The sequence below is a fragment of the Ovis canadensis genome, chromosome 22 (genome assembly GCF_042477335.2).
Source record: "Ovis canadensis isolate MfBH-ARS-UI-01 breed Bighorn chromosome 22, ARS-UI_OviCan_v2, whole genome shotgun sequence".
In the NCBI taxonomy this organism is placed as follows: domain Eukaryota; kingdom Metazoa; phylum Chordata; class Mammalia; order Artiodactyla; family Bovidae; genus Ovis; species Ovis canadensis.
In genome coordinates, this window is record NC_091266.1 from 42629290 (window position 1) to 42651165 (window position 21876).

The 21876-nt window shown below is 41.5% G+C and overlaps 1 protein-coding gene across 4 annotated transcripts in view; it reads right to left on the bottom strand.

Annotated features, from left to right (window-relative positions):
- Positions 1–5443: 5443 nt before the first annotated feature.
- Positions 5444–21876, bottom strand: part of SORCS1 (sortilin related VPS10 domain containing receptor 1) — a 578836-nt gene continuing 562403 nt past the window's right edge. The window contains exons 25-27 of one of the 4 annotated variants that reach the window (XM_069568058.1): positions 10750–10855; positions 10465–10625; positions 5560–5729 (exon numbers count right to left, since the gene is read on the bottom strand). In XM_069568058.1, the coding sequence (XP_069424159.1) occupies positions 5650–5729; positions 10465–10625; positions 10750–10855 (347 nt within the window). In that variant the 3' untranslated portion in view covers positions 5560–5649. Of the gene's footprint in view, positions 8965–10464; positions 10626–10749; positions 10856–21876 lie in introns of all 4 variants that reach the window. The other 3 variants (XM_069568054.1, XM_069568055.1, XM_069568056.2) reach the window with 3 other exon arrangements.

Genomic DNA, 21876 nt, shown 5'->3' on the forward strand with positions numbered 1-21876 from the left:
CAAAAGAACGATAACTCTTTTCCTTGTGTAAACTTTCTCACCACTATATCTGGAGGAGGGAACTGTGTGAACACATAATTTTTCTATTTTAAACCATCTCCTATTTGTGGCTTACCTGGAGGAGGGCAGGAAGGAGGGTGGTAGAGTGAAAAAAGGAGGGGACATGCCCATTAGGAGTTCTGGGTTGGAATTCTGACTTTACTATCCTACTGGCTATGTGACCCTGGCCATGGGACTTAAACTCTCCAGATCAGGGTTCCCACATTATTTAAATGAACATATTACTCTGAAGTATTTGCATGTTTTAAATCACTTATTCTTTATAACATAAAAAATGTACTATCCCATCACCTCCTTTGTCTCCTCTTCTTTTATAGGTCATTATCTCCTACTTAGATTAAATCTTTCCTATCCTCCTGTCCCAAAGTCCCAGCATCCTTATAACATGTTGTATAAAATTAAGAGGTTAAAAAGAAGAAATGTTTGGAAATACATCTAAAAATTGGGATGCTATACTGGGTAGACCAAATAACTTTGTGATTATTTCTCTGTCCTATTTAAAAAAATAAAAAGAATTCAATAGTTACCTGTCTCTCTAGGTTTCCTGAGAGTATTTTCAGATTATTTCTATGGAGAAAAAAAACCAAAAACTCATGTGAAAAAATAAAAAAACTCATGTTAGTTATTTCCCTTGTTAATTATTTCTACATGCATGTGCACATATCTGAATAATGCACATATTTACATTATATTTATATGGCAACATTTTATTATGTTCAGTTGTGTATATATACATGTATAATACATACTCATATATTACATACACACACAGCATGTTATACAGTTTAAAATTTTTAAACATTTGAAATTTTCTGAATTAAACCAAGTACCATAACAGCAAAATGTTTTCACCTCAATATAAATATAAATTGGCAAAATGAAACAAAAAGTATTTTTTACCTAGAGAAGTTATTTTTAAGTTACTAAAGATATTTAAGTATACATTGCCAACAATTTTGAACTTTTCTATAAACTATACATATTATATATAGAACTATTCATAATAATTACATAATTAGTATAATAAATATATTTTAGATCTGTTCTATATTTCTTATGCATTGTATTTAAAATAGTATTTTCTGACCATATGAGTAACATATGTTCATTTTAGAAAAGTATAGCAAATATATAAAGATGTAGAATTTTTAAAAACCTGGCATTTTTACAAGTTAGAAATAACCAGTGTTACTATATGTCAATCTGACGGTCTGCCCCTACTTATTTTTTGTAGAAGCTATTTTCATACTACACGAAGTCTTAAATTCTGCTTCCTCTTAACATTGCCTGAGAATTTTCTCAGGCTATTACAAGTTTTTTAGAAAAAACAATTTTACTGAAACATTTTACTTTATTATATAGGTGTACACTATGTATTATTGTTAAATAGTTGATTTAAAAATACTGTCTACTGAGTTCTTTTTAATGTTTACATGGGCAGAAAGCTTTCATCAGGACATCTCCAGATGCATCTTTTGAAATATTATTGTTCACAGAGTGTGTTTATTATCTAGATGACTCAAGAATAGATGCTTTCAGACTGTGGTGTTGGAAAAAAACTTTTGAGAGTCCCTTGGACTGGAAGGAGATCAAACCAGTCAATCCTAAAGGAAATCAACCCTGAATATTCACTGGAAGGACTGATACTGAAGCTGAAGCTCCAATACTTTGGCCATCTGATGCAAAGAGCTGAGTCATTGGAAAAGACCCTGATGCTGGGAAAAATTGAGGGCAAGAGGAGAAGAGGGAAACAGAGGATGACATGGTTGGATGGTTGGATGGCATCACTGAGTCAATGGACATGAATTTGAGTAAACTCTAGGGCATGGTGAAAGACAGAGAAACCTGCTGTGCTGAAGTCCATGGGGTCACAAAGAGCTGGAAATGACTGAGAGACTAAACAACAACAATCATACCTTCTCATACTATCATCTTACTTTTTTATACTATCATCTTACTTTTTTATACTATCATCTTACTTTTTTATACTTTCATCATACCTTTTCATACTATCATCTTACCTTTTCATACTTTCATCATACCTTTTCATACTTTCATCATACCTTTTCATACTATCATCTTACCTTTTCATACTGTCATCATGCCTTTTCATACTATCATCTTACCTTTTCATACTGTCATCAAACCTTTTCATACTCTCATCTTACCTTTTCATACTATCATCCTCTTTAACGAAGAGTTTTTACCACAACTGAACATTCTTGGGGCCAAAATCATATTTCTAAATATCAGTTGTGGCTGCTAGAAAGTGGGTGATGTTCTAAGGTCTGCAGAGTGAGGTGTCCACAGCAGAAGTCCTTAGGCTAATGCTGAGGGGGAGGAAAGGAGAACTGGCGCATTTCCTATCTTTCCCCTTTGCTGTCAAGTGAGACGTCTTCCTTTTGCCAGTATATCCAAGCTACTTTTAGCACATACATGCACCTGCCAGTGGCCTCCATCTGCCTCCTGTGTTAGGAGCCATGCCATCCATTCAGCAGCACAATCTTCTACTGGATTTCCGATCACGCCTTCTACACCTTTAAAATACCACAAGCTATCAGGGCTCCAGTGACCACTTTCACAAGCAAATGGCAGGTCCTCTTTAAGATAAGTGTTATATCTGAGTATTTCTTAACCATTTAACAATGTATACGTCTCTGAATGACTAGTTCCTTTTCAGCTTTCAGATCTCAGAGAAGCTGGGGACCAACTTCCTCCTCTCCCACCCTCAGTCACTCTGCTCCCTGTTTATTTACCTGTAAATATCTCTAAATTATATACAGGATAGCATCGTCCATGTTATATTAAATTTTCTTATTTGCCCCTATTAGGCTATATCCCTATGAAGGCAGACATATTATCAGCTTTGTTCACAGCTGTATTATAACTACCTAAAAAGTCTGCACCATGATGGATTAATAACTATTTGTTTTGTAAACCAAAGATCCTTTTTCGTGTGCTTAACATGAAAACTATAGCAGCTATTTCCTTATATATGATCATCTGGAATTAATTTGGGATTCCCCCATTATGAAAGAGTGAGCCTAACACTCTTTTTCAAAGTACTATTAACCCCTAAGAAATAGAAGACAAATTACATAAGGGTTCAGAAACCAGACTTAGGCCTTTGTTTTTCATGCTACATTCTAGAGAGGTTTTTTTTTTTTTTTCTAAACAGCAATTATTTCTCTTAAATTAATACATAAGAGTAGCTCCCTGAATACAGCAGCTTGAGTGGTATCAGAGACGAAGGGCAAGGATGTGTTGATGCTTGACAAACACCAACTGAACATGTAATTGGAGGTGCTGTCTGGGTAGGGGAGTCTGACTCAGGAGGGCATCTTAGAGGTCTTTGCTAAATGAAATGGACCAAACTGAAAATCCAAGGTTGTTTCAGCAAACATTTATCTAGTGCCCTCTAATGGTGATGTCCAGTGCTGCCAGCTACAGGCCGAAGGGGTAAAATGAAAAATAGAAGATTCTCCCCAGAGACGGGGGAGCCTGGTGGGCTGCTGTCTATGGGGTCGCACAGAGTTGGACACGATTGAAGCGACTTAGCAGCAGCAGCAGCAAGTGAGCATAGAACTTGGTGAGAAAGGTATAGAAGGGCATACATAAACATAATGCCACATTTTAAATATGTGTTGCTTAAAGGCTTACATGTGAAAGAATGGCATAGAGAAAGGAGCACCGACTATTTAGTAAGCACCTTTGGGTGGAAGGAGATTCGTTGAAGTGGGCAGAACTTGAAACAAGCGCTGTGCCAATTATCCATCTGTGTTTCTCAAGTCCACTTTCCACTCCTCCTTTTTCTACTTAGTAACTCAGAAAACTATTTTCCAGGCTCCACTGCCCACTGCCTTGTGTGTGGCTGGGTTGAGCTAGTGGGAAACATTGGCAGGAGATGGGAGGCCTAGGGCAAGCTCCTCCACGCCCTCCCTTCTGCTGAGGCCGCAATGCTGGCAAAGGCTGTGTCTCCTCCGTGGCTCCAGTTTCTTCCAGACACGGCCTCCATGACTTCAGCTTCCATCTGGTGGTCCTGGGTCCCGGGCTCTGGGGGTCTCTTTGTTTTTTCAGCCCAGGGAAGATAGAGGCCTCTTGTTGATGTTTATCTTGGAGTTGTTTCACCTTCCCCTATTTGGCATGCTGGCTCTTCAGTTATTCAAGCAACAAATTTCCTGTCTGAAATTAAATCCTGTCTGAAATCTCCAGGGATGACTTTTGTTTGACTGCCTGTACCCTCAGTGATGTACTATGAATTCTAGCTCAGCTGAGAAAGAATTTGCCTGCAATGCGGGAGACCTGGGTTCAATTTCTGGGTTGGGAAGTTCCCCTGAAGAAGGGAAAGGCTACCCACTCCAGTATTCTGGCCTGGAGAATTCCATGGACTGTCTATGGAGTCACAAAGAGTCAGACACGACTGAGCGACTTTCACTTTCACCCTCAGTGACACAGGAGCTAAGTTGCTCCTGATGGAGAAAAACAGTATAGGCCTGGAAAATAATGAGGGGTCAGAAAGAAAGTTTAGTCTGTGTTAAAGGAGAGGTGAAAGCTCACCTGAAAATAACAGAAATTCCTATGCATGCTGAGGCTGCTCTAACGAGGCAATGCCATTCTAAGCCTGGCAGGTCTTCGAAAAGGTTTTGGGGGGCTTTGTGTCTGCACAAATGTTTAAACGAAACACAAGTACAAAACGTTGACCGAGAAAACACACCACAAGGCCAAAAGGATTTGGATCCAGTCCACTTCTTTATTTTCCACCAAGTTTAAGTCAGCTATTTGGAACTCTTGGGCATGACTCGCCCACTCAGAATACAGTTCTGGGAGGTGTTCTTTTCCTTTAAATTATCCACAGGAGGACACTAAAGATCTGCTCAAGGTCACACAGCTGTTGGCGGTGGGAGGAAAACTCCATTGTCCTGATTCCTGTAGCAAAGCCATAATTACTCTAGCATTTGAGCTCTTTCCTCTCCCCAAGTTTCAGTCCATTATATGCAGGTTTGGCCCTTCAGTAACTACAAGCTTCTGAACAAATTTGAATAAATTTGTTCCATGTCAATAATTTCTCATTTTAAAGCAACAAAAGGTAAGAATGGTACTCATTCCAATGCAACCAGCTTAGGGTGATTTTTAAATAGAATATAGCAATAGTAAAGCAACAGACATTATACAGTCAACTGAAATGTGGGTAGAATTCAGACAGTAGACTATATATCCTACTTCAAAAGCAAAAACCAAAACCCCCCAAACGCAAAGCCCTCAAACCTGTGGTACTTACTAAACTCGCATGCATTTAGCCTTTACGAAACCCTATAGATTTAGCGCTTCTATATCTGGACTGAACACTGAGGTTTGGAATAAAAGAAACACCTCAAGGCATAGATTTTAGAGACATTATCTGTTTAATAAATATGATTGTAAAAGCAATAAACAAGAGCAATTATACATTACACTACATAGTATTTAACAAAAAATACATCAAAAAAGTCATTTTAAAATTAGAAGTAGTTCCAATACTATAAGAAAACTTTCTTTTTTTTCTTTTTTTAATTGGCTTCCTATAAAAATAAGTTGGCAAATGAGGGAATTTCAATGCTCAGTTGGAATCCTGGAAAACACAGAACAGCTGCCAAGCACCCCATTGCTCTCAAAGTTGCTGTTTGGAACTTCTGAAAAAAAGCAAAGCAAACTCTGCATTTTGGAGAGTGAATCCAATTAAAAATAAGGCAAAGGAGGAAACCTTGGTTGGGTAGTTCAGAGTGGAGCATGCTCAGTTTGCCCTCTGGGATTTTGGAAAATGTTTTAATATCAGATTCGCAGTTTGCCCTGAATCTTACCTTTCCCATCCATCCCTCCCCACCCATTCCTCTGGCCGTGAGCCCACCAAACTCCTCAATGTGTTTGTACCTGCTGTTAGTGAGTAGGTAGGCACTTGGGTCCCTTCCATTGGCAGGCTCTCATCACTACTTTTTCTTTGGGATTGAGCTGGTGTGGCCTCCTATGATGGTTCTCAAACTTTAGTGTATTTCAGAACCACTTGAAGAGCTTGTAAAAACAGTCTTCTGGGCCCCAACTCTGCAGTTTCTAATTCAGTCGGTCTGAGGTTAAGGGAACATAAAATCTGCATTTCTAACAAGTCCGAGGTGATGCTGATACTGCTGGTCTCTGGGTGCCACACTTTGAGAACCATGGAGCTAGATCATATGAACAGTAAGATCCCCTCTGAGCAATATACTTTGCCTCACCAGCCTCCTATAGGTGGGAAGGAGCTCTAAGGAGAGGAACATGAGGACCTTGGAGATGCTGAATCTAGAGCTGGCCGTCTGTGATCACTTCCCAAAATGCCAGACATCTCATCCCCACCTCTGCTTTAGACGAGGACTTACAAGCCCATTCTTCCCTATGTCTTCTCATGTATTCATTTATTTTTCCAACGCACAATTTTCTTAATACCTATTCTAAGCAAGGCACTGTGCTAGATTGAGTGTTATTCCCTTTTTCATAGTTTTCCAATTAAAATTAATTGAACTGCAACTCTGATGACTCCCTGTTCTGTTGTGCATGAGCCTCATTTGGTTTCCAAACACTGTCTTCCAGATTAAATTTGGGAGGCTCCAACCAAAGAGGATCAGTGAAAATGTTTCCGATGGGATAGGAAGCCTGGCAGGTTGGGGATCAATTGAGTTCTACAAATAGATGGCGGCCTCAGGCATAATCTGTTTCCCAGATTCATACCAAGCATCTTCAACCGTAAACACTTCTGCTTGATTAACTTCTGAGTGAAGCTTTGCTACTCTTCCTTACTTGAGCTACACAAAGGCAGGGGTCATCAGGATGTCTAGGACACTGCCACTGTCCTTTCTCTTATATTTTAGAGTGGGCTTTATCCAATCCATAATACTCCAAGGGCTGCTGTTGGACATGCTTTTGGTTCCCACTCTCTCTGGACCTTCTTTCCTGATGGCCCTGGGAGAACGGGGGTTTCTTCCTGCTTTGAGCCAATCTGCTTGAGTCTGCTCACTCCACCCCTTTACGCTTATTAAATTGTCCTTTGCTGATACTATGAAACTCACAGAGCAGAGAGCATACGTGTAAGAAGTCTAGGATTATCCTACATAATCACAATCCCATTCCAATAGGGCAAGACCTCCATACGTTCTTAGACTTTTTGACACTCTTAAACATTAAATCCATTAACTAGGTTCTTCTTCTGCTTAACATCGGTTTTATTTTACAAATAATTTCACTCTACTGTAAGAGAACTACTGGGTAATAGCAACCATCACAGGAGGAAATTGCCCTGCCACACAGTAACACATGCAGAACATTTCTCACAAGAATCTTCTGGAATCTGACTGCAGGAGATGTTTGTTAAGCTGTGAGGAAAAACCATCATTCATTCTTACACTTTCTTTTCTAAGATACATGGGCCAGGTTGGAATTGCTTTGCATCTCTCAACTCTTTCACACACATTATGCGTTTCCAGGTGGGGAAAGGCAAGGATACTTAGAAAAGGCAGGTTCTACAGGAGGAGACAAAAAAAAAAAAAAAAAAAAACCCATGAAGCTGACCCTTGCAGGGCAGGATGTATATGGAGGCTGCATGCGTGGGCATGTTCAAAGCTGACACAAAGATCAGAAACTTTGGGTGGTGGAGGCAGGGTGGCAGAGGCGAAGTCAGTTTTTAAGGAACATCAGGATGAAAGTCCAGAATCTAGCAACGTGTTTGGGAGGAAAAGGCAGGAGCTGTGGTAGGATAAGTTGGGGACTGGAAGGAAGAGATACAAAGGCTTTGACAGATCGTGACCACAGGCGGAGAGCAGACAAATGGGAAGGTCAGAATACGGGTAACTGAGATTCTGTTTCCTACACAGGGCAGGAGTAGGGAAAGCTAGAGGAGAGGTCGTCATGATTGGAAGGGGGAACGGGAGACCCAGGTCCACTTTTAACACACTTGCCCCTTGCCTTCCTTCCTTCCTTCCCTATTCTGCCTGCATCCATGGAACCTGAAGTTGCTTCTTTGTCCCTATGGCCGCTCAGAATGGAGAAGGCCACCTTGTGACCGCTGTCAGCCAACAGAGCTCCCCAAGATAACTTAGAAGGGGAAAATAGCAACAGGGAAAGTGGAACAGAGAAACAGCTCAGGGTTTTGAACTCCTGTGCATGTCTTTGTGTCTTGTGAAAAGAGCCGGGGTGGCTAATCCACCCATCAGCCTATAGTGCTAAAAGAGCTGTTAAATCTAGAGCCAAGAATATTTCCAAAAATACATGCAGATTTCCTTGGCCTATATATGTTAGGAATTTTCTACAAACACGACCGATCAGAAAAAAGAGAGAGAAGAAGAAAGGGGGAGGGGAGTGTTTTTTCCATTAAAATAGAGCACCTGTACACTGCCCCTCCAAGCATGTTCTCAAGGTACTGTCCACATGCACAGGCTTAAAGCTAAAAACCCTTGTTGTGTCTGAAGAATTAAAAAGTCCCGATGCAGTGAGTGTTTGTTTGTCTGTTTGGATTTTGATTGTTTTTATTTTATTTGTTTGTTTTTGTTTTTACTGGCGTCCTCCAGTCAAACATTTACATAGGTAGGGATTTCTTTTGTGCTTTGATTCTCAGCAACTATGGAAATACTTCCTGGCAAGATAGGAAACAGAACAACAAAGGAAAAAAAAAAAAAACACAAAGTTAGTGGTCATGGAGAAGGATGCACTTGACAAGAGCGAAATTCTTTCCTGATCAGCAGGTCGCCTGTAGCCTTTGGGGGTTTTCCTTAAATGGCAAATTGAGCCCCAGCCGATCCCCGCTTTGGCGTTGAAGGTGGAGTGGCGTGTCTTGCTCTTTGCAATCGGAGAGATGAGTCACCAGGTTGAGTAGAAGGGGAGGGAGGGGAGGGTAAAGCTACTCTCCTAAGAGAAAACGTGTAACACTTACTCATTTAATGACACTGGAAATGGAAAGGTGTCAGACACGTTGCAACGCACTGGGAGCTGTTCCTGGTGAAGGAGGGATTGCTGCTTTAATAAAGCAAACAGTGCCTGTGCTCCACACCCCGTGGAAATGGGATTGAAAACCAAACGACCCGCAAAAACGCACTTAGAAGCTTTAGAAATAAATAGACAGGGTGAATGCTTCTCTGGACTTGAAGACCAGAAAACCTTTTTCTTTTTAACCCAAAGCAATGACTCATTTATCACCTTGTCTCCCCAAATAAAAGGAAGCACGCTGTGAAAACTGGACACCCGATGTGGGGGCTGTTGTTATTATTACCTCCCATACAAGCCAGGCAGCACATTTAAATTTCCCCTTAATACAGCCAAAGAACTCGTTTTAAGAGAGGATGCTGTTTCCCTCTAAGCACTTTTTTTTCTTTCTTTTCCAGGTTTCAGATTAACAGTCCTAGGTAAGGACCTTCTAGGTGGTTTGGCATTATCACATCAGAGTAAAGCATGAATGATTATATAACAATGTATCCATCAGAGTCAGCAATGCAGGGTCTAAATGGGAACATTTACAGCTTCAACTCTATGGCCACCAGACAGGAGGAGACTGGGAGAGAAACTGATCACAGTGGTGGCTTCACGGATTTACCTAATTTCCTGGGAAATTTCCTCTACAATAAATAGTAGAATATAGCAATTACCCTGAGACTTTCTACACCTAGCTGTTAGATTCCCATGCTTTCTTTCCAGGCAGCGTGAGCCCTACTGAATTATGTTGAAATCCATTTTAAGACTTCTGGTAGGGCACAGGTGAAAAGGAGGAAGAAATCTTCCAGCTGCTCTAGAACAATCTAACCCTCCAATGCTCTCTCCAGGAAACTTCACTCCTGACATGTCCTGCCAACTTGATGGCTCTTGTCCTCAGAATTTTTAGGCTCCATGTTTCCTGGAGGACAGTTTTAGTTTAAAGCTAGTTTAAAAAAGAAAAAAACACCTAGGGTGATCAGTCTTTCTTTTACATGTGTTCTGGAGCAGTCTGCCGTCCTTAGAACTGTCTCCAGGTGGGGGTGCCATGGCTTGCTCTGGTCATTATAAATCCTGGCTCCCAAAACCTTCACAGCCTTCTAGGATCAGCAGCTCTAGCCTCTGAGCTCTGTCCTTCTCATATATTGTTACAGCACATACTATGCTCTTTGCCCAAGAACACTTGAAGTCCAATGTTTCAGCAAGCATTTTTGCAAAAAAGGAATAAACTCAGAAAAGAAAAAAACTAGATAGGAGCGAGAAAGCTTTTTTTTTCCTCTCTCTTTTCTAAAGGAAGGAAGCAGGGAAAGAGGCATCTTAGCTGTTTCTCTCAGAGATGTTAGAAAATAGAAAGTGGTTACGTCAAGCCAGAGAGAGGTTAGAGAGAGAGCCAGCCATTGACTACTCAGGCTGAAGAGCTGAGGGCTACCAGGAATTATTTACCTATGAGCTGGGACTCCACCTTCTCATCTATCAGCTGGCCAGGCCTCCTGAGTTCAGTCTGAGGGACATAGGGCCTGCTTTCAGGGTGACTGACTCGACTGACCATCTCTCGTTCTTTCTCATTCTGCATCTGGGCATAAACATTAATCCCCGGGATCTTCCTAAAACATTAACAGAAACCATCACTGCCGTGCATGGGACGTGTACACCATGGCCACAAATGCTTCTGAACCTGTTGGGGAGAAGGAGGAGGGAAGGAGGGAGATGGTGGAGGGGGACACCCACCTTTTGAACTTGTAGATGACGAACACCGCCAGCCCCACAAACACCACGGACAGCAGCATCAGCATGGCAGAGCCACTGTGGGTTGGAGTGAGGTCCACCAGCGGGGCTAGGGGGGAAAAGCAAGGCACAGTTACCGGCAGGCAGGGGGTGGGTGTGACTCTGTGACAGGCTTGGGGCGCTCACACGGAGGCATGGTGCATCCCACAATGCCGTGTGGGATGTGCACACAAGATGTACCTCACATGGCTGGACATGTGGGTAAATCTGAGCCTGTCCCAGGCCCCAGAATGCTCCAACTGGCCTGCTGAAGAAGTGCAGTGGAATGATTTCAAGCACAGACTGTGGAGCCGGCCTGCTTAGGTCCAAGGCCTGCCCTACCACAGGCTGGTTGTTAGCTGCTGGGCAAGTTACTTCACCTTCCCATGCCTGAGGGAGGGAGCTGAAAATAAAAGTACATGTCTCATTGGGTTTTTGTGAGGATTAAATGAATTGATGTATGTAAAGCACGGATAACATTGCTAGGCACATAGTAAGCCCTTTATGAGTCTCAGCTTTTATTGCTTTGAATCAATATTTATAATATGATTTTTAAATTTTTCTATACTCTGAATGCAAGCTTTTCCCACTAACTAATGCAGAAAAGCAGAAACACCTCCAGCAGGAATACTTTCATGAATTATCCAACCCCTCTCACTCCTATCCCAGCAGTTGTCATGTGAGAGAACTGGTTGCTTATATTTTTACACATAGGAAACTGATGGCTAAGTGAATATTTTACGAGGGCAGCTGCTCTGATGCAGGAGGAAAGAGGTGAAATCCGGCATCGTCTCTGTAACTTGCCAAAGTCCAGACAGCTCGTGCCAGGAGGCGCCAGTCTCTCAGAGGCAGTGAGTTCTCCTCTTGGGCTGAACAGATGTCTTGGCATCCATGAAAGATTCTCCCTCCCTGACCTCACTCCTAGAGTGCGGCTCTGGGGAGCATCTCTCTCCACCTCCAAACCCCCCTCCTCTAGCCCCAGGGTCAGCCTGCTCTACTTTAGTGACTTTGCAATTAATTTTCACCCTCTCGAACACTGACATTTTGCAAACATAGCGTAGCTCCAGAATAAAAGGCAAACCACACATAGCCCTCAGAAGCCTGGACACTGACCTTTACCTTCCGTCAATTTAAGCAAAGCCCAATATCCAGGAATGCAGGTGACCTTTAAGCACCATTTTCTGTGGCTCTTCTCTGTTGAAAGCCAAGAGTAGAATGTCCTGGTCACCCAGATACAAAACTTCAGGATAGGTGTCTGCAATGCTGATGGTTTCAAACATGACCCAAGGCTGCTTCTGCTCTGTCTGGTGATTCAACGATTACATCCCAGGCGTGCGGTAACTATGACTGGAAATTCCATATACCAGTGTTGGCGAAAAATACAAATCAAGCCCTCTTTGTCAGAAAACAGGTTTATTGTTTTAGTAGAATTAGCTTTTAGGAAGGGCTAAAATGAAGCTACATCTCTGATTCTCCTCCCTAAGTCAAGCAGCACTTAAGCTGTGAAGTGTGTGTGAGGAGACAGGAGGGGCTCACTGAACAGAACACCCAAGGCAAATGCACTTTTGGCTCGAAACTGAAAAATAAAGGTCTCTTCCATTTACTTAGGCAAACGCAGTGCAAAGGGGTCCAGGAATACTTCAACACTCACATCACAATGGGTAGAAGGTCAGTGGGGAAAGAACACCTTCCATTTGTCATAGACATTACCGCAACTGACTTTCACTGTGGAGGGCAGGGCGGTGATCCCCACTGAACAGACAGGAACGGTGAGGGCCTCACTGGTTAATGTTGCTCCAAAGGACTCAGGACTAGTAAATGGGAGCACTAAGACTTAAAGTCCCTCTTCTCTCTCTTTCTCTCTCACACACACACATACACACACTTTTCTATATACATCAACCCTGGGATAATTTCAGCAGGAGATTTCTGAGAATGGGGATAAAGGCTAAAAGTAAAGCACATGAAGCAAATTAACAAGTGACAAGGTCAAAGTAGTCTGATGTTTTCAAAGGACCAATTAGAATCCTAGGTCATACCCTCTTAAACTCTGATAACGTGTATATGCACATACACAGGCATGCGTGTATTTAATGGGTGGTGGGCTTCCCTGGAGGCTCAGTGGTAAAGAATCTGTCTGCCAATGCAGGAGACACGGGTTCAGTCCCTGGGTCAGGAAGATCCCCTGGAGAAGGAAATGGCAACCCACTCCAGCATTCTTGCCTGGGAAATTGCACAGACAGAAGAGCCTGGCAGGGTTGTCAAAGAGTCACATGCAACCTAGCAACTAAGCAACAGTTTATCAGTGATAAGTGTACATAGAGAATGAACCCTCATGCATCCATCACTCTTCAATAACCATCAACCCAAAGACAATGTTATTTTATTTCTACCCCTGTCCAGCGCCCACAAGCCCAACACTGGGTTATGTTGAAGCAAGTCTCAGCTATTAGATAATTTCCTCTGTAACTCTAAAAGATAAAAGTCTCACTCTGTTTCTCTCTGGACATTATCACAATACCATCCTAACACTTTTGGAAATAATACTGGAAAGCAATTAAAGGCAATCTTCTAATGCAAACCCCACATTTGACAGGGAATTAAGGGAGGCCCAGGGAGAAGCTGTGGAATATAAGGATGAGTCAAGGCAAGTAGTTGTATTAGCTAAACCTCTGATTTCCAGCTGAATGCCCTTTCAGAACAAGCAGAACATCAGTGTTATGGAGAAAGCAGGAAGAATACTAAGGCCGCTTGAAAGGGTTGGCATTTGAAATAAAGGTAGAACTAAAGTGAGGAAATTGCCGCAGCCAGGTTCTCACTGACACAGAAAGCAAACACACAAATGGACTCTGTGTCCCTTCTCTCCCCTTCCTCCTCCTCTATCTCCCCATCACAAGCTGAAATCCTTCAAATCTAAATGATTCCCACTAAAATCATCATTTACAAGTAGGCAGCATTAACAATGTTAAGAAATTAGCACATTATTTTGGGAAAATGAGCTTCTGTATCCCGAGGTCTAAAGTGCATGCACTCCCTCGACCATCTTTGCATCACGAGTCCCTGCTCAGCGGCAAGGAGCAGGCAGCAGCAGTGAGAGGTTGAGTACTGCTGCCCTCTGTGCTTCGTGGGCGACTCCTGCTTGCCGATGTGTGTCTGAAGATAAACAGGACTATTGCTACTCCACACAACCTCGGATGCATATCACAGTTTGCCCAACATTACTAGGTGGGTTTGTATGCGTTTTGCTGAGGAATGAACACTCATGATAAATGAGCTTCAGCTTACTGTCTGCTCAATAAGCATAAATAAATCCCTCTCCAATTACAGCCTAAACAAGGTAGAAGGGGCAAATGCTGAGTGGTTTATTGGCCACAGTTGACACACACCATAAAGCATGGACATAGCAGTACAGTATGTGACTCGACAGTTCTAAGGCTGATGCTGGTACATGTCGTTTCTACAATCCTACAGAAATGCACTGAATTATTACATTCTATTCATGAGGACCCAGACTGATTACAATAATAGCGATGCTTACAGGAATAACAAGAATTCTTGTGAAAAGTGATCCATACACAGTGAGTGCTAAGTAAGGTCACAGCTTGAGGCTTGAGTATACGAGAGGAGAGTGAACTCAGAACCTTAAGTTTAGGGTGAAATAACTGATATGGTACCTTTTTGAAATCAGATTCTTACTTGGCCACTTGCCGACACACTAAATGACTTACACTGAACCTCAGTTTCCTCATCTGCAAAATGGAGATAAAACTAGTGCCTATTTTAGAAGGCTGTGAGAATAAAATAAGATGGAATTTATAAAATACTAACATGGTGTCTGGCAGATGGTACATGCCCAATGGCTTTAAAACCTTGCTATTCTATTTCTAAAAGTGTACTCTATAGAGGACAAGCCCTGAAAGATAACTAGAGTTCATGGCCAGATAATTTAGGGAAACTGTATATATGACATTCCCCATCTTGGAGATTCAGTATATGAAAGTTCACAGCAGTCCTACAGGAAGGAAACTCACATGACTTCATCACAGGGGTTCATAAAGTCGTCAGAGCACATACCCTTTGCTGACCTGGGTCCACACAACATGCTTTAGGGAATGCTTCATCCAGAGCATCACTAATCCCCTTGGCTGCAACCTTGCCCCTTTAGGTTATTTCCCAGTTTGAAAGTCAGCAATATGGCAGCATCACCCTGGTGAAGCTCCGCAAATATCCTTACCGTGGTCTGTACTACACTCATTCTACCAAAGGGACTTTCTTGGAAATCTTCTACCTGCTCTATGACCCTGGAACTTTGGACTCATATTGCATTTCTAATCCAGAAGTTAGTGCTGTCAAGAAGTTACAAAAGCAAGTTCAAGTTTGCCAAACTTCGATTGATTTTTCCTCTCTCGCCTCTAAAGCAGACCTAAGCCAGCCTTTACTTACATGCCTTGAATATCACGAAATACATGTGGTCTGAAATCTCTTTTTCAGAAATTAAAGTTATATGGGACTGGAACAGAGAAAGTTTATCTAGATCACAGGAAGGGTTTATGGAGCCTTATGACAGAGCACCCTCATTTGTCTAACAGCCCTTCCTTCTAATTCAAATCCAAACCTGGAGTTCTCAGTTCACATACTGTTGAAGTCTAGCTTGGAGGATTTTGAGTATTACCTTGCTAGCACGTGAACTGAGTGCAACTGAGCGGTGGTTTAAACCAAGAACTTTCAGACGTACAAGCTGGATTTAGAAAAACCCAGAGATCAAATTACCAACATCCATCAGATCACAGAAAAAGCCAGAGAATACCAGAAAAACATCTATTTCTGCTTCATTGACTACACTAAAGCCTTTGACTGTGTGGATCACAACAAACTGTAGAAGATTCTTCAAGAGATGGGGATACCAGACCATCTTACCTGCCTCCTGAGAGACCGCTATGCAGGTCAAGAAGTAATAGTTAGGGTCAGATATGGAACAATAGACTGGTTGGAAATTGGGAAAGGAGTATATCAAGGCTGTATATTGTCACCCTGGATATTTAACTTCTTTGCAGAGTATATCATGAGTAATGCTGAGCAGGATGAAGTACAAGCTGGAATTGAGATTGCCAGGAGAAATATCAATAACCTCATATATGCAAATGACATCACCCTAATGGCAGAAAGTGAAGAGGAATTAAAGAGCCTCTTGATGAAGGTAAAAATGGAGAATGAAAAAGCTAGCTTTAAATTCAACATTCAAAAAACTAAGATCATGGCATCCAGTCCCATCACTCCATGGCAAATAGATGGGGAAACAATGGAAACAGTGACAGACTTTATTTTCTTGGGCTCCAAAATCACTGCGGATGGTGACTGCAGCCATGAAATTAAAAGACTCTTACTCCTTGGAAGAAAAGCTATGACAAACCTAGACAGAGTATTAAAAAGCAGAGATATTACTTTGCCAGCAAAGATCCATCTAGTCAAAGCTATGGCTTTTCCAGTGGTCATGTATGGATGTGAGAGCTGGACCATAAAGAAGGCTGAGCACCAAAGAATTGATGCTTTCAATCAATGCTTTCAGTCTGTGGTGCTGAAGAAGACAGCCTTGGTCCCTGTAGATATAAGAAACAGTGCCTGAAAGGTAGCTTGTCCTAGATTCTGGCATATTCTCTGTATTGTGTATGTGTTCTCCTAGCTTCTTTGGTTGTGCCATTTTCTCTGGAAGGCCTTCCCTGAAGGGAACTGCATCTCCTGCATCCTAACTGTGGCTTATTTCCAATCTGACATATGATTGTACTGTTTCCGAACTGTTCATCTGACTATTCTCTGCCCAGGAAATTCTGGGTACATCTTCAGGGCAGTTAACCTACAGTCATTCATGCCTTTCTATAGACCCAGGAAATCTTAGAAAAAGAAAAAGGTTATGAATCTTCAGAAGCTAATGAACTGCTTCATTGCTGGTCCCTGGCATATTTATGAAAGTATCACATTCATTTAGTCACCTTTGGGAAAGGGATATATTTAATATCTCAGCACCTGTTATTACTTATCATAATACCATAACAGCTTAATCACTGTCAAAAACCACTGGGTCCACATGTCTGTGAAACAACCTAATAATGCGTAGAGTAAAAAAAGATTGAGAGGAAAAACAGAAGGAAGGAAAAGTATTACAAGCATGACTTTACTCACAAAAGACTTGTAAATGATAACCATGTAGATCATAAGGCAACCAGAGACTAAAGAGGCAGATAAATTTATTGGTTGTGGAAGAATTTCACTAGTGCTAATTCCATCCCTAAATGGAAAATGTTATTATAACCATCTATTTCACTTTACAGTTCTGAGCTCCACAACTTCACAATTGGGCATCTGCATGTATAACAACGTGGCTTATATGATACTGTGTTTTCTAAAGCTTCTGGACTCATGCTAATTCTGCCTTCAAGTGAAAGAGTCTTTCTTAATGTTAACTGTTGGGCAGAATTCATGATGTATCTTGACCTAGACTGAAATTCTGAGGACCTTATCCCTTCCCACATTGATTCATAACATATCCAGAGGTAGGAAGTGAAGCTGGGAAATATTAATTCTCTAACATCTCAGTGATAATATCTTTTTATTACACCTGAAAAGAAATTGAACCAGTCAGAAACAACCATGGAGGCTAAGATAACACAAGATAACAGTTTTATTAAAAACCCACACATACCCTTGACAAAGGACAGGCTTCCTAAACATAACAGTTTAAACAAGGCAACTGCTAGACAGATAGGAGGGGTTGAGAGCAGTTATGTGGTATTACATTTTTAAAAATTTCAACCTGCGATTTGAGGCTTTGAGAAATATTAAGCTTTTACATTTTTTTTACCAGTCAGTATCCAAAACCCCAGAAGAACAGTGACCCCCACCACAAAGCTAAGAGTGGAAGAGCACCCTGATTCTCTAATATGTGCAGAAATACAGAGAGGTGTGGATGTATTATTTTCTGTTCACACTAGCACATTAACAACACTGAGATAATATCACTTGTTTAACTTTTATAAAACCCACGGCTGTTCTGCTACTAACATTCTGGTTCACGCTTTAATCATTTTTCAACTGCTTCACGGCCACGGCTCTTGGTTGGCCTTTGCCATCCATCTAGATTATGGATAGAGTCTATCCCGCATTCAGAGGCAGGTTTCATTTTTTTCCCCTTACTCCCACCGTCATCTACCCATTCGGCCAATCAAATTGGCTCCAAATAAGCCAAGGAATTAGATTTTAATGTTTATTACTAATTTCCTCCTACACTTAATATCAAGGGCTTTTTTTTTTTTTTTTTTTAGATGCATGCCTCTGTTTTGAGTGGATGCCCTGAGTTGTAAATCAGATTTATTGCTGGAGATAGACGAGCACCTTTCCTTGTTACACAGATAGATTTCTGTCTGCAGAATGCTTGTAAGAGCAGCTGCTGAGACTGATGAAAGGCCTGGCTGCATAAACATCTCTTGGGGAACCTGTTACAAAGGCAGATTCCCAAAGGTCCCTGGGATTCTGATTCCAGGAACGCATAGTGAGGCCTGAAGAAGTTCAACTTTGATGAAGCTTCCTCCGAAACTGTGACACACAGCAAAATAAAAGAACAACGTGTTTTATAGCAGGGATTGCCTACCCTAAGCTATAAAGAGATTTTCAGCCAAAGAACAGGCGGATATTTATCCCAAATGTTTTGAGTGAACCAGTTAGCACCAGCTTTTCCAGTCGCACTGTATAGAAGTCTCATCTCTCAAGGTTTAGTTTATTTATCCAATAAATAACTCCTGTGAAATGCACAAAATCCCTAAGTGCTGTTGGTTGTCATTTAATATGAATTCATCTAGTGAAGGCTCTGTGTCCTCAAATAAAATGTAGTGTTTCCCTTTGCTTGCTGAGGCATTAACTTCTAGTCTCACTGCTCTCATCTCTTCTACCAAAGGAGAAACAATACGTTTTTTTAAGCTACTTTCTCCCCATCTTCTGCCCCCTGTCCCCACCCCCATTCCCAAATATAATTGCTGAATTAATTTTGACCATGGGTCCTCACAGGAACAAAGTTACAGACTTTGGTGTAGCGTGAGAGGTTTGTATCAGCAATTAAAACTTCAGTTAATTACCTGTCAGCAGATTCCCTTCACCTGGCAATCTACTAAAAGGTGATAAACTAAAGCTCACAGTTTAAAGCATAGTCTGGTCCTGGTCTCTTCACCTGAGTGCCCACCTCCTAGTCCCAGCTTCCTATTACGGTTCTTTACTTGTCTGTTTTGAAGAAGGAAATGGCAATCCACTCTAGTGTTCTTGCCTGGAGAATCCTGCAGACAGAGAAGCCCGGCAGGCTACAGTCCATGGGGTCACAAGACTGGGACACGACTTAGTGACTAAACTAGCATCACCAGCACTTGTCTGTTTTATGACACTTGCTTTTCTGGTGGCATAAAGAATATGCCTGCAATGCAGGAGACCTGGGTTCAATCCCTGGGTTGGGAGGAAGATCCCCTGGAGAAGGGAATGGCAACCCACCCCATTTTCTTGCCTGGAAAATTCCATGGCCAGAGGACCCAGGTGGGTTACAGTCCAGGGGGCTGCAAAGAGTCAGACATGACCAAGCGACTGACGCTAGTACCAAGCTAACACGACCGTGGCAGTTACCTGCTTTGGCCACTATAAAAGAGATTCCAGGTTTCCAATGCTATCAACTAAATGACCGTCTCTTGCTACTAGAGTTGAAAAATCCTTGTAAAATGGGTAAATACTTTGTAAAATGAGAAAGGATTGTTGGCTATTGACCTATGGTCTTAGAAAATCCATTTATCTGCCCCTTCTTTCCTTTATCATGTGTATCATACTTTGTAACAGTAAACTAAATGTGTGTTGATGAGAGTTTTCTCACATTATGCAGGGATGATGAACAAAGTGTATAATATAAATGACATATCAAATAATGACACATTTAATTCCCATGAATTGTATCCTGTTTATAATTATATCTTCAGTTAATATTCAGCTAGGAATATTTGAGGGTATCTAAATGCCACAAACATGTCACATTATGGATCACTTTACACACAAACCTAACTTTTTTCTGCTTCTGCTCAGCATAGCCCCTCAACCTGGCAGGTTTATTTTCTCTGCTTTGAGTGAACTCCTATTCAGCATGAAGGCTCTTTTTTATTGAATCTTCCACATGTAATGCTCTTCATCCTCTTGATTTAAAATTAGGAAAGCTTCACGCAACTAGTATTTGGGCCCCAGATCAAGCCAGTGTACACTGAGCAAGAGTACTAGTTTATTTCATATCTCTGGAAAAACCATAGTTTTAAAGGAATCATTGTGTAGCAAGGTACAGAGTCATGTGGAGAAGTAAGATGATAAACTGGAAATGAACTGTGTGCCCTTGAGTAAATCCCAAGTTACCAGAACCAATGAGGAAACTATTGGCATCTTAGGGATATTTTGTTAACAGCCCAGGTTTGTTCTGCTGTAATTACCTACAGGCATCAAATGTTCTGCCGCAGATCCCAAGACTTCCTGTGAGTCTTGTTGGAAAAACTCTCCCTAAACCATCCCTACATCACACATCACAGCTCTTAAAATACAGGAGAAAATCAATCAGTCAATCAATCAATAAAAAGAAGGCCAGGGTAAAAACATGGATAAGAGAGAACTCAAGGGAGACATTACAAAAGATGTGAAGAAGGTCTGGTTTGTTTGATCAGGTAAGGGTAGTGTGATCTAAGGTTTGAGACCCTGAGCTCTGTCATGAAAGGAGACAGAGCTTGCTTTGCTCCTTATTTTACTATTCTGGTAAAATAATGGCCAATAAGTTAAATTTGCTTCTGTATCTTTCAGGAACATCTCTCTTGCCAGTCCCTCTGCCATTTCTTTAGGACCTCTCCTTTATAGAGCTCCAATTTTCCTTCAACTCACCCATTTTCCGCAACATGCATATCAACAACTATCGTACATCTTAAAAAAGATATCTGACATAATGAAAGCACAGAGGTGGGTTTTCCTGGGAAGCTTACTATTTAAATGAAGGCAAGGCTCCTCCATTATTGGGTAAGAGGTATTAAAACAAGACTCTTGGAGAAAGGAATGGCAAACCACTCTAGTATTCTTGCCAGGAAAATTCCATGGACAGAGGAGCCTGGACAGCTATATTCCAGGGGATCACAAAGTCAGACGTGACTGAGTGGGTAACACACACACACATTATAACATGACATGGAGACCGGTTCATAGTCCAACACACTGAATCCAAAGGTAACCGAGAAGATAAGAGTTTTGAACATATCTCTATAGGTTATACAGCCTTAACGTACTCCTTTCCCGATTTGGACCAGTCTGTTGTTCCATGTCTGGTTCTAACTGTTGCTTCTTGACATGCATACAGATTTCTCAGGAGGCAGGTAAGGTGGTCTGGTATTCCCATCTCTTGAAGAATTTTCCAGTTTGTTGTGATCCACCTAGTCAAAGTCTGTACCTTGTCACCCTGCTTATTTAACTTATATGCAGCGTACATCATGCAAAATACCAGGCTGAATGAAGCACAAGCTGGAATCAAGATTGGCAAAAGAAATATCAATAACCTCAGATATGTAGATGACACCACCCTTATGGCAGAAAGTGAAGAACTAAAGAGCCTCTTGATGAAAGTGAAAGAGGAGAGTGAAAAAGCCAGCTTAAAACTCAGCATTCAGAAAACTAAGATCATGGCATCTGGTCCCATCACTTCATGGAAAATAGATAGGGAAACAATGGAAACAGTGACAGACTTTTTATTTTGGGGGGCTCCCAAATCACTGCAGATGGTGACTGCAGCCAGGAAATTAAAAGATGCTTACTCCTTGGAAGAAAAGTTATGACCAACCTAGACAGCATATTAAAAAGCAGAAACGTTACTTTGCCAACAAAGGTCTATTTAGTCCAACCTATGATTTTTTCAGTAGCCGTGTATGGATATGAGAGTTGGACTATAAAGAAAGCTGAGTGCTGAATAATTGATGCTTTTGAACTGTGGTGCTGGAGAAGACTCTTGAGAGTCCCTTGGACTGCAAAGAGATCCAGCCAGTCCATCCTAAAGGA